The sequence below is a fragment of the Bubalus bubalis genome, chromosome 2, assembly GCF_019923935.1.
Source record: "Bubalus bubalis isolate 160015118507 breed Murrah chromosome 2, NDDB_SH_1, whole genome shotgun sequence".
NCBI classification, from domain to species: Eukaryota; Metazoa; Chordata; class Mammalia; order Artiodactyla; family Bovidae; genus Bubalus; species Bubalus bubalis.
In genome coordinates this window covers 182,882,056-182,893,975 of record NC_059158.1, presented here as the reverse complement: position 1 = coordinate 182,893,975, position 11,920 = coordinate 182,882,056, and the positions used below count along the sequence as shown (strand labels likewise).

The following is an 11,920-nucleotide window of genomic DNA, read 5'->3' as shown; positions in this document are numbered from 1 at the left end:
CTCTGTTTTATTTTTGCTGTCCTTGGTATCTTTAGTAAATGTTCTCAAGTTGCTTTGTCTACAGTCTGGCTATCTCCTCATATGGCTTTGAAGAACAGCAAAGGCAAGGCCTTGCAGACGCTAGTTGAGCCAGGGAGGCACCTATAATCACACCGTGTATGTACTCATAGCTCTGGGCACTGGCCACACTCTCTGGGACGGAAACAAGTCAAGTCTCACAGAAAGTTCCTTAGATAAGGAAAGACTACCAGAATCTGGAGAGGCGAGAGCAGCCAAACAATTTGGCTTCTGAAAAACAGGAGTCTGATCTAGGATCTCTAGTCTGATGGGGGAGTACAGACTTCGTGGGTCATCCATCTGCCACTACAAAACCAATAGAACTCAGCTTCCCCTGGCTTCCTCTCCCACTCCAAATCTTTTCTCTGCCTCAGAGCTTCTCACTGCTCCTGTATTTCTTTATTCATTCAGGGGTGCCGTGAACGGTGGGGCGGGTTGTTCATTGAACAAGTGTGTGCAGCCAAGGGAGGCCTGGTGCTAGATCTGCCCGGAGGGGATACCTTTTGAGAGCATGACCAAAGGTACCATATGGCCTAATGGTGGTGCCTCTCATTCAGCAATGAAAGTAAAGATCTACTACGCACAAGTGTTCCAACGCCCGTGTCAGAAAGCAGATGCCGGCAGGGTAAGGATGTGTACTTGGGTGAGAATGTGGAACTGGAAATTGGTGTGAAAGGGAGTGAGGATGGAAGAGAGGGGATGAGATGATGTGGAGAAGAGGAAGAAGACAGGGGAGGACATGGTTCTGAGCAGGCAGTGAAAGATCATGGAGACAGAGGGACGCTTGCAAGGTGGGAAGATGCAGTCCAGGCCAGCTCTCCAGCCACTTGCCTCCCACCCTGTGCTCTTTGCACACGTCCTTCCTTCTCCTCCGTAAGTACAACTCTCACCCAAAACCCACCCCCTTTCACCCTGCTGCTCTCTCTCTCTCTTTTTCTTTTAACTTTCTTTTAGGGTTCAACTCAAACCTCATGTCACCATAGAAGCCTCCCCAACCTCCCAGACTAGATCGCTCTGCTTTCCCACAACCTCCCTCCCCCATGCTTCTCCTTCTTAACATTTTTGACAACTGTGATCACTTGGAAGACCATCTAATATGAAGAGTGAAGAGACAGACATAAGGAGGGCAGAGAGCATGACTATCTGGTCTCCACCTTGTTCCCCACTGCATCCCCTGTGAAGGGCACAGTGCCTGGCTGAGTGGACCCTTGAAAACTTTCCCCTGAATGAAAGAACAAGTTGGTTCAAGCACGGCACAGGCGTAAATGTCCCCTTTCTTGTTGTGCTCGGGGCAAAGATCGACTCCCTTCACAGTCTGATCAGCCTTGAATCTCATTGAATCACAGTCCCAGGCTGTAGGCAAGTGAGTGTATTTTATTACCGCCCTTTGCAGACAAGGAAACTGAGGCCCCAGGGATGGAGCAGCTTGCCTGTATCACACAGTCAGTACAGGATGGAGCCAGGATTTGCATCTGTGATTGTCTGTCTAGAACCCGCATTCTGAACTGTTGCCATCTCTGCTTCCCACTGGGCTGTTCTCAGCTCTGCCCAGGCAGAAGTGTGAGGCTTCGGAAAATGACCTGGGGTTTGACCCCCTCTTTCTCCCTCCTATTATTTCCCACCACCCTTCATCAGTATCAATTGCTTTGTTTGCTAAGCTTCCACCTTGGGGCCCAGGCCCAGAGGAGGGTTCCCACGCTGTACCGCACAGATCACTGGCCCTCTGAGATGCTCTTTGGAAAGGGCATTCCCTGGTCAAGAAGTTTGGGAGCTCTATTCTCTTTCCTGCACCGTGGCTACCCCAAGGGACCCAACACAAGAAAGTTTCTGAGCAGGCCTCCAGAAAGTCTCCTGTCCAACTCTGCTCAACTCAGCATTCCTCAACATATTTGAGAATGGAACCCACATGTTTTTTGGAAAAACCTTTCAACATCTCGCAAGATGGTTGTTTCTCAGAACACGCCTTGCAAATACTGCCCCAGAGTCTGGCTCCTGAGCTGACCATAAATGGTCTCTGTAATTTGAATTTGTCCCTGGAGCCCCCACACCCCTCCAGCCAGGCTGGAATTCCTATGGCCTCCATACACCCCCTCACATTCCTGCCCGTGCACCCCTGCTCCAGCTCTAGATGTCTGTGCGGGGGCTGAACGTTGGAACTCCATAAATGTTCATTTTTCTTCCTTTGTCACTACGCATATGGGCGTTTTCACCCACTGTGATCGGCATATGCTAAAGATTTCCGGTCTTGCTTTTCTCACTTAACATTTTCAATAAACACAGTTCGATGTGTCAGTCAAGACCAAGGCTACTTAAAAATGGCTCTGTGGACCAGTGCCAGTCCCCAAACTGTGTATTACCAGTCTGAGACAAGATAAGAAGCTTGCTCAGAGTGTAACTCGACTATGTCAGTTAAGCACTTTGTTTAGCTCAGCTGACACTATTTTTTTCTTGAAATACTTGGTCCGTTTTGGAAGCGGCACATAGATTTACAATCTGGTACAAGCTCTTCATTGCAGATGGTAATTGTTAGCAATCTGTGGGCCAGCGACTCTGAACTGACTTTGCACATAATATTTCTAATAATTATTTGACATCTTGTCTTGTCACCACACCACCATTCATTAACCCTATCCCATCATTGGATACTTGGGCTGTCTCTAGGTCTCTGTAGGGCTTCCCCGGTAGTTCAGATGGTAAACAATCTGCCTGCAAAGCAGGAGACCCAGGTTCGATTCCTAGATCAGGAAGATCCCCTGGAGAAGGAAATGGCAGCCCACTCCAGTATTCTTGCCTAGAGAATTTCATGAACAGAGGAGCCTGGCGGGCTATGGCCCATGGGGTCACAAGAGTCGGACATGACTAAGCGACTAATACGCACACACAAACACCAGGTCTCCGTGATTCATAAAGCGTTGCTATGAGCAGATACGTACACGTCTGTGGGTTTGCTTTTTGCAGTTCCTTCGGGAGCTTAGGGACCACAGATCTGAGGCCAGAGAGGTGGGGTAGCCTGCGCAGGGCCACGAGTGGCAGCAGCCAGCCTCCCACTCAGGCCTCCCGACCCCGGCCCCTTGCCCCCTCCTCCGGCCTGCACTGCCCTTCCCACTGGGCAGATTTCCGTCCCTTTCACGCTTTTCTTTGCTGGGCTCTGTGCCCTCTGCAGCGTTCCCACATGTTGTCTTTGGGAGCTTGAGAGAAATCCTTTTGGAATGTCCTGTGCCTTCTCCCTGAGTTCCCGGCTTTGTTCAATTGTTCATGAGAAATTCCTGCCTTGTTGGGAGGGGCCCAGGAGGCTGTTAAAAGAGTTTGCCAAAAATGGTGGTACCAATTTGGGCAGAACACACATTGGAGGCTCTGCCTCTCCCCATATTTCAACTTAAAAAAGGACCATGTGGTGGGGAGGGTGTTGCCCACTCCTATTTCCTCTGTAGAGCAAGCGGCAGTAGAGCAATGCTCAGACAGAAGAGATAGGGAGGGATAAAGTAAAGTGGGCCTCAGGAATGAGGGGTGGGGTGGGCCAAGCTTAGAGGGTTAGCTTCAGAGATGAGGAAAGATAAGGGCGGGGTAAGGGTTAGGAGTAGGATGAGTGTGTCTCTCCAGCACGCATCGTGGTAACACAATGCATTTATTTTCTAGAAGCATAGCAAAATGATCTGTTTGAAAAGGGCCACATTGGATTGTTTTAAATAAACAAAAGGAATTCTAATATCATGTAACTATACTCGGTGTTACCAAAGGATGCAAGGACCAGTGGATTAGGCAATTGAGACCACAGGTGGGCTTTCAGGAAATTTCTCCCTTTACTATTTCCTGGGAAGAGCAAGTTTCAGGTGAATGCTCCCCCTGTTCAGAACACTGGTGCTGGGAGCAGCCCAAACCTCCGGGGTTAAATACCATCTTTGCTTTGTCTAAATTTCTACATACTCTGAAGGCTATGATTTCCCCCTCTTTCTCCTGGAATCTGTTCAATAAATACTAAGAAAGAAACTGTACTTTGGATGGAAAGGGCATTATGTTGAGGGGCTGAGCCCTGGGGTGGGATCCCAGCTCTGCTATTTACCAGTTGCTGGGGTTTGGGCATGTCACTTTCTCTCTCTGAGCCTCAGTTTCCCCCTCTGTCAAATGGGTACTAACCTAGGCTCGCAAGGAAAAGAGTTCCGTGAGTCTATGTTTTAGGTCTTGGCGGCATGTCTGACTTACGGTGTGGGTGCTCAATGATAGTGACATACGTCTGTAGGTGTGAAGAACTTTCCTGGGCTACCCTCAGCCTCGGAGACACTTACGCCGCTCCGTACACAGCCTGGACGGCACAGCAGGCTCCTGTGTTGTTCTGCAACTGGTATGCGACTTCCTGTTTACATGGTTCCTACAGAGGCATGGCTTGAGCAGTGGGCCTGGGGGACTCTCTGTGGCCTCTGCATGGCCACACAGAGCAGAGGGCCTTCTCTAACTAAGAGCCTTCTTTTCTCCGGACTTGGGCTGAGTGACTGCTGGGATAGAACCCTGAGTACTGAGTTTCTACCCTGAGTAACAGTAAGGCCAGTGCAGAGATCCTGTCCCTTTTGGGTACCATCCAATCCTGAACCTTCAAACTTGAGCGCTCACTATGTACTGAGCTCTGCACTGACATCTCTCGTTCATTGATCACCTGTTGTATACATTTGCATAGCACCTCGTTCTTGCAAGATGTTGTAATCCTGAAGATTATTACTGGGTTGGACACAAAGTTAGTTTGGTTTTTTTCTGTAAGATGTTATGGAAAAATACCTGAATGAATTTTTGTGGCCAACCTAATATTATTATTGAGTGCCTGCTTGGCACATAGTACTCTCTAATGAAAATGTTGATCATTCTTTTAAGAGCCTCTGTGTTCTAGGACTATAACCATCTTCATCATAATCATTTGTACCTGACCACTCTGCACCTCAGCTTCCTCATCTATACAATAGGGGCAATTCTTCCTTGAAGGATCAATGAGATGATTGAGTTAATACACACAGAGGATTTGAAACGATGCCTGGAGTATATTGAAGAGCTTAATAAATGTTGGCTGTCATGATTAATATTATCAGTTATTGAACATTAATTATATTTGGGACACTGTCATTATTCTGAAAGTAATAATAGTTAAGGTTTTCAGTTCAGTTCAGTTGCTCAGTCGTGTCTGACTCTTTGCGACCCCATGAATCGCAGCACACCAGGCTTCCCTGTCCATCACCAACTCCTGGAGCTTACTCAAACTCATGTCCATCGAGTCAGTGATGCCATCCAGCCATCTCATCCTCTGTCGTCCCCTTCTCCTCCTGCCCCCAATCCCCCTCAGCATCAGGGGCTTTTCTCGTGAGTCAGTAGTACTAATAGTTAAGGGTACTGAACACCTATTGGGCATGAGGCCTTGTTGTTGTTCAGTCACTCAGTCATGTCCGACTCTTTGCCACCCCATGGACTGCAGGATGCCAGGCTTCCCTGTCCTTCACTATTTCTTAGAGTTTGCTCAAACTCACATCCATTGAGTCGGTGATGCCATCCAACGAGCTCATCCTCTGTCGTCCGCTTCTTCTCCTGCCCTCAATCTTTCCCAGCATCAGGGTCTTTTCCAACGCCTTTTCAATTCTGAGGCCTTGTAATCCACATCAATACAATAACTGAGGCCCACTTGAGAGCCAGAACTGGGCTAGATACTGGAGACCCCAAGAACAGAGTCCTGGGCAAAGGCATTATAATCTGATAAGGTGAAATTGGACAGTGTTGAAGGGACATCTCTGGGAGAATCAGACGTGACTCTTAGGTGAATATGGGCTTAGAGCCAGAAGGGGAAGCCTTTGAGTGGCCAGACATATGGTTTAGGAATCAGGACACCCGAACTATCTCTTGAGCTGGACTGAAATGGAACCCAATAAGCTGTATTCCTGTGAATGTTCACCTGGGGAATGGGTTACTGGGGGCCTGAGAACCCACCAGACAAAGGCCAGAGTCTTCTCCCTGGGGAGAGAAGGGGTGCAAGAGCAGAGGAAAGAGTGGCTGCCCTGCTGAGCTTTGGAGCCCAGGAGGATCTTCCCGGTCCTCCAGAGATGGAACAAAAGTGGAAGTGAAGTCAATGGGCTAGGGGTTCGGTGCCTCCTTGCTTCCTCTGCCCTGGGACCACTGTGTCAGTCTCATGGAGATTCACACTTGCCGCCTTCTCTGCCTGGCCACAGGGCTCAGGCACAGCCAGCACCTCCTGTAAGAGCCACGGAACCTGGTCGATCTCTGGGTTCTGCATTATTTCAAGGTTAGCCCACTCCATATTCTGAGTTGCTTTTATTGGCCCTCAACTCCTGCAAGAAGGGACTGGGCCTGAAATTCAGAGCCACAAAGAAATGGGGCCTGAACAGCCCCTGGGCAGCCTGGGAAGATGGTCAGGACTGAGGAATTCTCGGGTGGAGGCACCCTCAATTCTCAGCTTGGGAAGCTCCAGGCCTGGCTTGGGACTAGGAGGAGCTAGTCAGAAATATCTAAGTCTGAGGTCCCTTAAGAGACCATCAGAACAACCCCACTCATGTTACAGAAGGGGAAACAGAAGCCTGGAGAGGGGAAGTGATGTCCCCAAGGTCTAGGGCAGGTAGGTGGCCAAGAGAGTTTGGAATCCAGTCTCTAGAGTGTTTTATGCAGGAAGATGGTGAATAACTGGGCGCCTTGTGGGGCCTGATTCTTCTCTGAAGGTTTAGAGCCCTGAGTGGCCCAGAGAACGTTTTCCCAGACAGTGCCACCAAGAAATCTGGGACTACCTCATTCTGACCCTTCCAGCCCTTACCTGGCCTGTACAGACTGCTCTCTGCAGAGTATCCCAGGAGGGGGACGTCCATTCACCTGCAACCATCCCTGGTTGACTGTTCCAGTGCATCTCACATTCGCCATCAAGGTTTTCTCTACATCCACCCTGGACCCTGGTCGTTAAAACCTCATCTTTAAAAGAACAAAAATAGAGGCTTCTCTGGCGGTCCAGTGGTTAAGATCCATGCTTCCATGGCAAGGGGCACGGATGTTAGCCCTGGTCAGGGAACTAAGATTTCTCATCCCGCATGCCTCAGTCCAAAAAAAAAGACACAAAAGAACAAAAAGACAAAAAGCACTTAGAACAGTGCCTGCCACGTTGTAAGTGCTCTGTGAGGGTTTGCTATCATCGTCCTCATCTCATCCTTACTACTGCTTCTACCTTTCTGCTCACATGGAGCTGTGCTAAAATCAATGACAATCCTGAAAGAAAAAGAATATGAATAGGGAATCAGCAACAATCCTTTAAACAAACAAACAAACAAAAAAAGAATGTGAATAGTGGGTGGGAATGAACAGCCTCAGCCAAGGCTAGGAAGCTTCCTGGCCTCACTTCAGGTGATTCATTCAAGATATGAACTAGAGATCCCAAACTCAGATCTGTGGGCCTCACACATTCAGCCTGCAAATGCTCTTGTTCAGCCCTCAGAACACTATATTTTTGTTTTCGTTTTGTTTTGTTTTGGCCGTGCCACATGGCATATGGGATCTTAGTTCCCCAATTAGGGATCGAATCTGTGCCCTCTGCAATGGAAGCATGGAATCTTAACCATGGGTGAAAGTCACTCAGTCGTGTCTGACTCTTTATGACCCCACAGACTATAGAGTCGATGGGATTCTCCAGGTCAGAATAACAGAGTGGGTAGGTGTTGCCTTCTCCGGTGGATCTTCCCAACCCAGGGATTGAACCCAGGTCTCCTGCATTGCAGGTGGATTCTTTACCAGCTGAGCCACCAGGGAAGCCCAAGAATACTGGAGTGGGTAGCCTATCCCTTCTCCAGGGGATCTTCCCGACCCAGAGATCGAACCCAGGTCTCCTGCATTGCAGGCAAATTCTTTACCAACGGAGCTATCAGGGAAGCCCCTTAACCTCTAGACCACCAGGGAAATCCCAGCACCATGATATTTTCAAATCTGTTGCTAACATATAGAAAACCAGATTCCTGGGTTCTCTTGAAAAGGCAACCACCTGTTTGAGAGCTGGGTTTAGATGAGGTATCCCCCTCTCTACCTAGTGGGTGGTCTCCACCACTGCCTACCACCCGCCCCCTTCACCCATTCACCTTGACCTTCCCAACCTTGTAGGTCCTTAAGTGTATATCCCCTCCATCTAAATGGCTTCCCCTCACCCCAGTGGAGGCTTGGAAGGAGCATTTTGCCACAGACAATTTATTTTCCGCAACCGCGACCGGATGGACATGTGCCGTCTTCGCGGTTGGTGTGGATGTCACCACCAGCTGGAGGGCTTAGAGATGGGCTCCGGGGCTCTGCAGCCCGAGCGGATTGCTTCCCAGAACTTGGGCAGGCGACCTAAGGAAAAGATCCCGTTGCCGAACAGAGGGAGCTCAGGCAGCTTTATCCCCGGCCTCTGGGGCAGGATGGGAGTGAGGTTCCGGCTCTGAAACCGGCGAAAGCAGCTCGTGTTGGCGGAGTTATCCACGTACTGCACAGCGTTGACAGCCCTTCCGGACGGCACCACGGTGGTGCTGCCGCAGGGGTAGTCGAAGGCCGCCGCTCTGCTGCTGTGGTTACAGTAACTGCGTGGGGAGGCGTGGTCCAGGTGGTCCAGGTGGATGGAGTTGGCGGCGCGTTCCAGATAGTTGGCTGCAAGCCTCGGCAGGTTCAGGGACTTAGGGTAGTTGCTGTAGAAGGCATTGGTGGATCTGTCGAGGTAGCTGATGCCTTTGATGAGCTGATCCAGGAAGGTGGGGTTAGAGGGACCCAAGGGACGATCTGTACAGAGCAGGCAGTGGGGTTTGCTGCGACACATGGGCTTTCTGGCCACCTTGGGGCCCTTGGCCAGGTGGCTCGTCTCCATGCACTTGGAGTTGTAGGGCCGGCCCATGCAGATTCTCCTCAACGGCAGCCTGGGGGAACCCGGGGTGTCAGTGGGCCCTGAAGGGTTGCTGCTGGCCTCGGAGCCGCTCGGGGTCCGAGAGCACTTGAGGTTGCTTGCCCCGGTCATGCTGGGGCCGTGGGGCCAGCCTGGAGTCTGGGCCATGAAGGACACGTTGCGGTTGCCGGTGCTGGGACGGCCCGCTTGGTGTCCAGACATTGTCCCGGGCAGGCGGACGAAGCTTCGTGGTACAGAACTGCTGAAATCTCACCTAGAGGCTGGTTCCCTGGGCCTGGCGGGGAGAGAGCTGGGTCAGCTCTCCTCGGCTCAGGTGTTCCTCTCCCCATCTTCCTCCCAGGCCCAGGGATTTTTCAAACGAGAAAGCAGGCCCCATGTTCTTCAGAAAGCACAAAGGGCAAGAGATGCGGAGGAAGGCAAGACCCTGAGAACAATGGAAGTCAGAGGACCCCCTAGAAAAAGTGGGGCAGTCTGCTTTTTCCTTTCTCTGTAGCCCACATTCTGAAATTCCCATTCACCTTTTAAGCAGGGACTCCAGAAGACCACAGAGTCAAAGGACTAAGTCTCTACTGGTGAAATTCGAGGCACCAAGACACACATTCTTTGGAGTAACATCGGGTAGTTAATCACCCTCTACACCATACACCCTGCTGCTGAACAATATGTCTTAGAAGCCATGCGATATATGTGCTTTTTCTTTGCCAGTCCTTTGCTTGTTCCTTACTTGTGAGTCTTAACTACAAATCCAGAAGGCAGTTATTATTCTATTCCTATCTGACAGATGGGGGAAACTGAGGCTCAGAGGGTTGACGTGACTTGCCTCAGATCACATAGCTTGTGAGTGGTGGGGGTCAAGGTACTATCTTGAGTGTATCTGATGACCCCTAAAAGAGAATGCCGTGTTGTTGGGGCTGACTTTGTCCTCACCAGCGGTCTACTGAGGAAGAGTGCTCATCTCACCTGTTGGACAGGGGCACCGATCGGGAAAACCAGATGGGGAGGGGTGCTTGTTAACCCTGTAACTAAGTTGATCTTGACTTCACGAACCCCAAGGGGAGGGGCAAGGAGATGCTGTAAGTCTACAGTGGGACTTGTGAGACAGAAGTTTCCACAGTACAGTATTTGGTCTTCATCTTCTCTGATGAAGGGAGATGATCTCATCCACCTCACAAAAGAAGGGTTCTTGGGGTTCCTCCCGGTCTGAAAGTGGACACTTCACAGGGACTAGGGCCTGACCAGGCTCTGGCCCAGGTCACCCTGCTTCCTGTCCTGGGGCCTGCCCAGGTGGCAGGAGCCCCAGCCCCATTCCCTTTGTCTCCCAGGTCCCCAGTACCCCCTGTTTCCAGAAGGAAGGCTCTGATTTCTGTCCCCCACGACTGCCAGCTTGATGCTAATTTTCCACTTCTGCCTGGTGAGAACGGAGCAGTATTTGAACCTGTCCCACCCAGGAAACAGCTGCCCGCTCCTCTCCCAGCCCACAGCCCCTCAGCTGCCCTTGTCCTTTGGGTCTGAATCGCGTGGAATGCCCAGACTCTCGCTTCTTCCATCCCAGGTCGAGCCCCACCCCAGCTTGTCCTCCGGATGTAGGGGAGACGCCAGCGGGCTGCCCCCCATGGGCCCTCCTTTCCAGGCGGGCTGGGCCCTCTCCCCGGCTCCCTCTACCTTCAGGAGGTAGATGACTTAGCCCTCCTCTTGCTCTTCACTGGGGAATACCCTGATGCCGCCATTCCAGAGTCCTGGCCATGTCATAGAATCACAGAACCCTGGAGCGAGGAGGGCCTCCAGGGGTCAACCTGGTCAGGCTCCTGCCTTAGAGCTTGTGCTGCGTTAAGCTCTCCAGGACAGATGGGCCCTATTTTTAAAGTGAGGCTGGGGTGGACGTTTTCCAGTGTCCCCTGTTGTTTTTCTAGCGTTTAATTATGCTGAGAGTCAGGGAGTTCTTTGCCGGGCCTGATATAACTCTCGTTGGCTGTGGTCAGCATCAATTTTCTTTTCTCGTTGGGTCAGCAAACATTTGCTGAGTCTCCCTAAAGAGCTGTCCCTTTGAATGACCCAGAACATGGCAGCACTTGCTTTTCTCCCTTCTAGCCTGGTCCTCATACAGTCAGCCATTCTGGGTTGAGTCCCTACTATGCAGTGGGCTACAGCCTAAAGATTCCTTTCAGAGCTCCTGTGACCTCCCCTCCCTGGTGCATACCGGGCATCTTGTACATATCTGTTGGATGCATCAACAAGATCCCCCTTTGAGAGCTCCTGGTGCTTGGCCTCCATTGTTTCCTTCCTGCAAGTAATGAAAATACCCTCTTACTTTCTATTTTGAAAAACATTCAAAAATATTCACTTACTGAAAACTTACAAGATAATGAAGTCCCATAGACTCTTCATTCCAATCTACTAATTATTAATTTTTATCACATTTAGCACCATACACACGTGCATGTGTGGATTATTATTATTTTGAGAGTCAGTTGCAGACACTAGCAGCCTTTACTCTTGAATACTTCAGCATGTATCTCCTACAAGCTGAGAGAACAATGACATCTTCTTACGTATCCAGTTATCAAAATGTATCCAGTTATCCAGTTATCTCAAATATCCAGGATAATTAACATTGATACAGAGCTATTAGCTAATACACAGTCCACAATTTACCGATTATTTCCTCCGATGGTCTCTATGGCAGCTATGTCCCCAGTCCAGAAGCCAATAGGTGATCAGACATTGACTTTAGTTTTCAGATCTCTTTGGTTTCCTTCAGCCTGGAAGTCCCTCAGTCTTGATCTTTTATGACATGAATAGCTTTGAAGAGCGCAGGCAAATTGTTTAGGAGAATGTTCTCCCATTTGGGTTTAGCTGCAAGATCGCAAAGCACATACACAAAAGCCTCCCTGGGACAGTCCCGGCTCATAACCTCTGAGAGTGAAGGGCCTTTTGCTCTGGGGTGGGGTGGTTATAGCCACGGCAACAGGGAGCTGG

The 11,920-nt window shown here is 50.2% G+C and overlaps 1 protein-coding gene across 1 annotated transcript; it reads right to left on the bottom strand.

Annotated features, from left to right (window-relative positions):
* Positions 1–8,249: 8,249 nt before the first annotated feature.
* Positions 8,250–10,674, bottom strand: LOC102405309. Its single transcript, XM_006041531.4, has 2 exons — positions 10,607–10,674; positions 8,250–9,218 (listed from the first exon to the last, which is right to left on the bottom strand). The coding sequence occupies exon 2, from the start codon at positions 9,143–9,145 to the stop codon at positions 8,318–8,320; it is 828 nt and encodes a 275-aa protein (XP_006041593.2). The 5' UTR covers positions 9,146–9,218; positions 10,607–10,674; the 3' UTR covers positions 8,250–8,317.
* Positions 10,675–11,920: the final 1,246 nt, after the last annotated feature.

What these genes read in the sequence shown, in the direction of transcription:
- LOC102405309 (XM_006041531.4), bottom strand. Translation starts at nt 9,145, where the DNA reads ATGTCTGGACACCAAGCGGGCCGTCCCAGCACCGGCAACCGCAACGTG.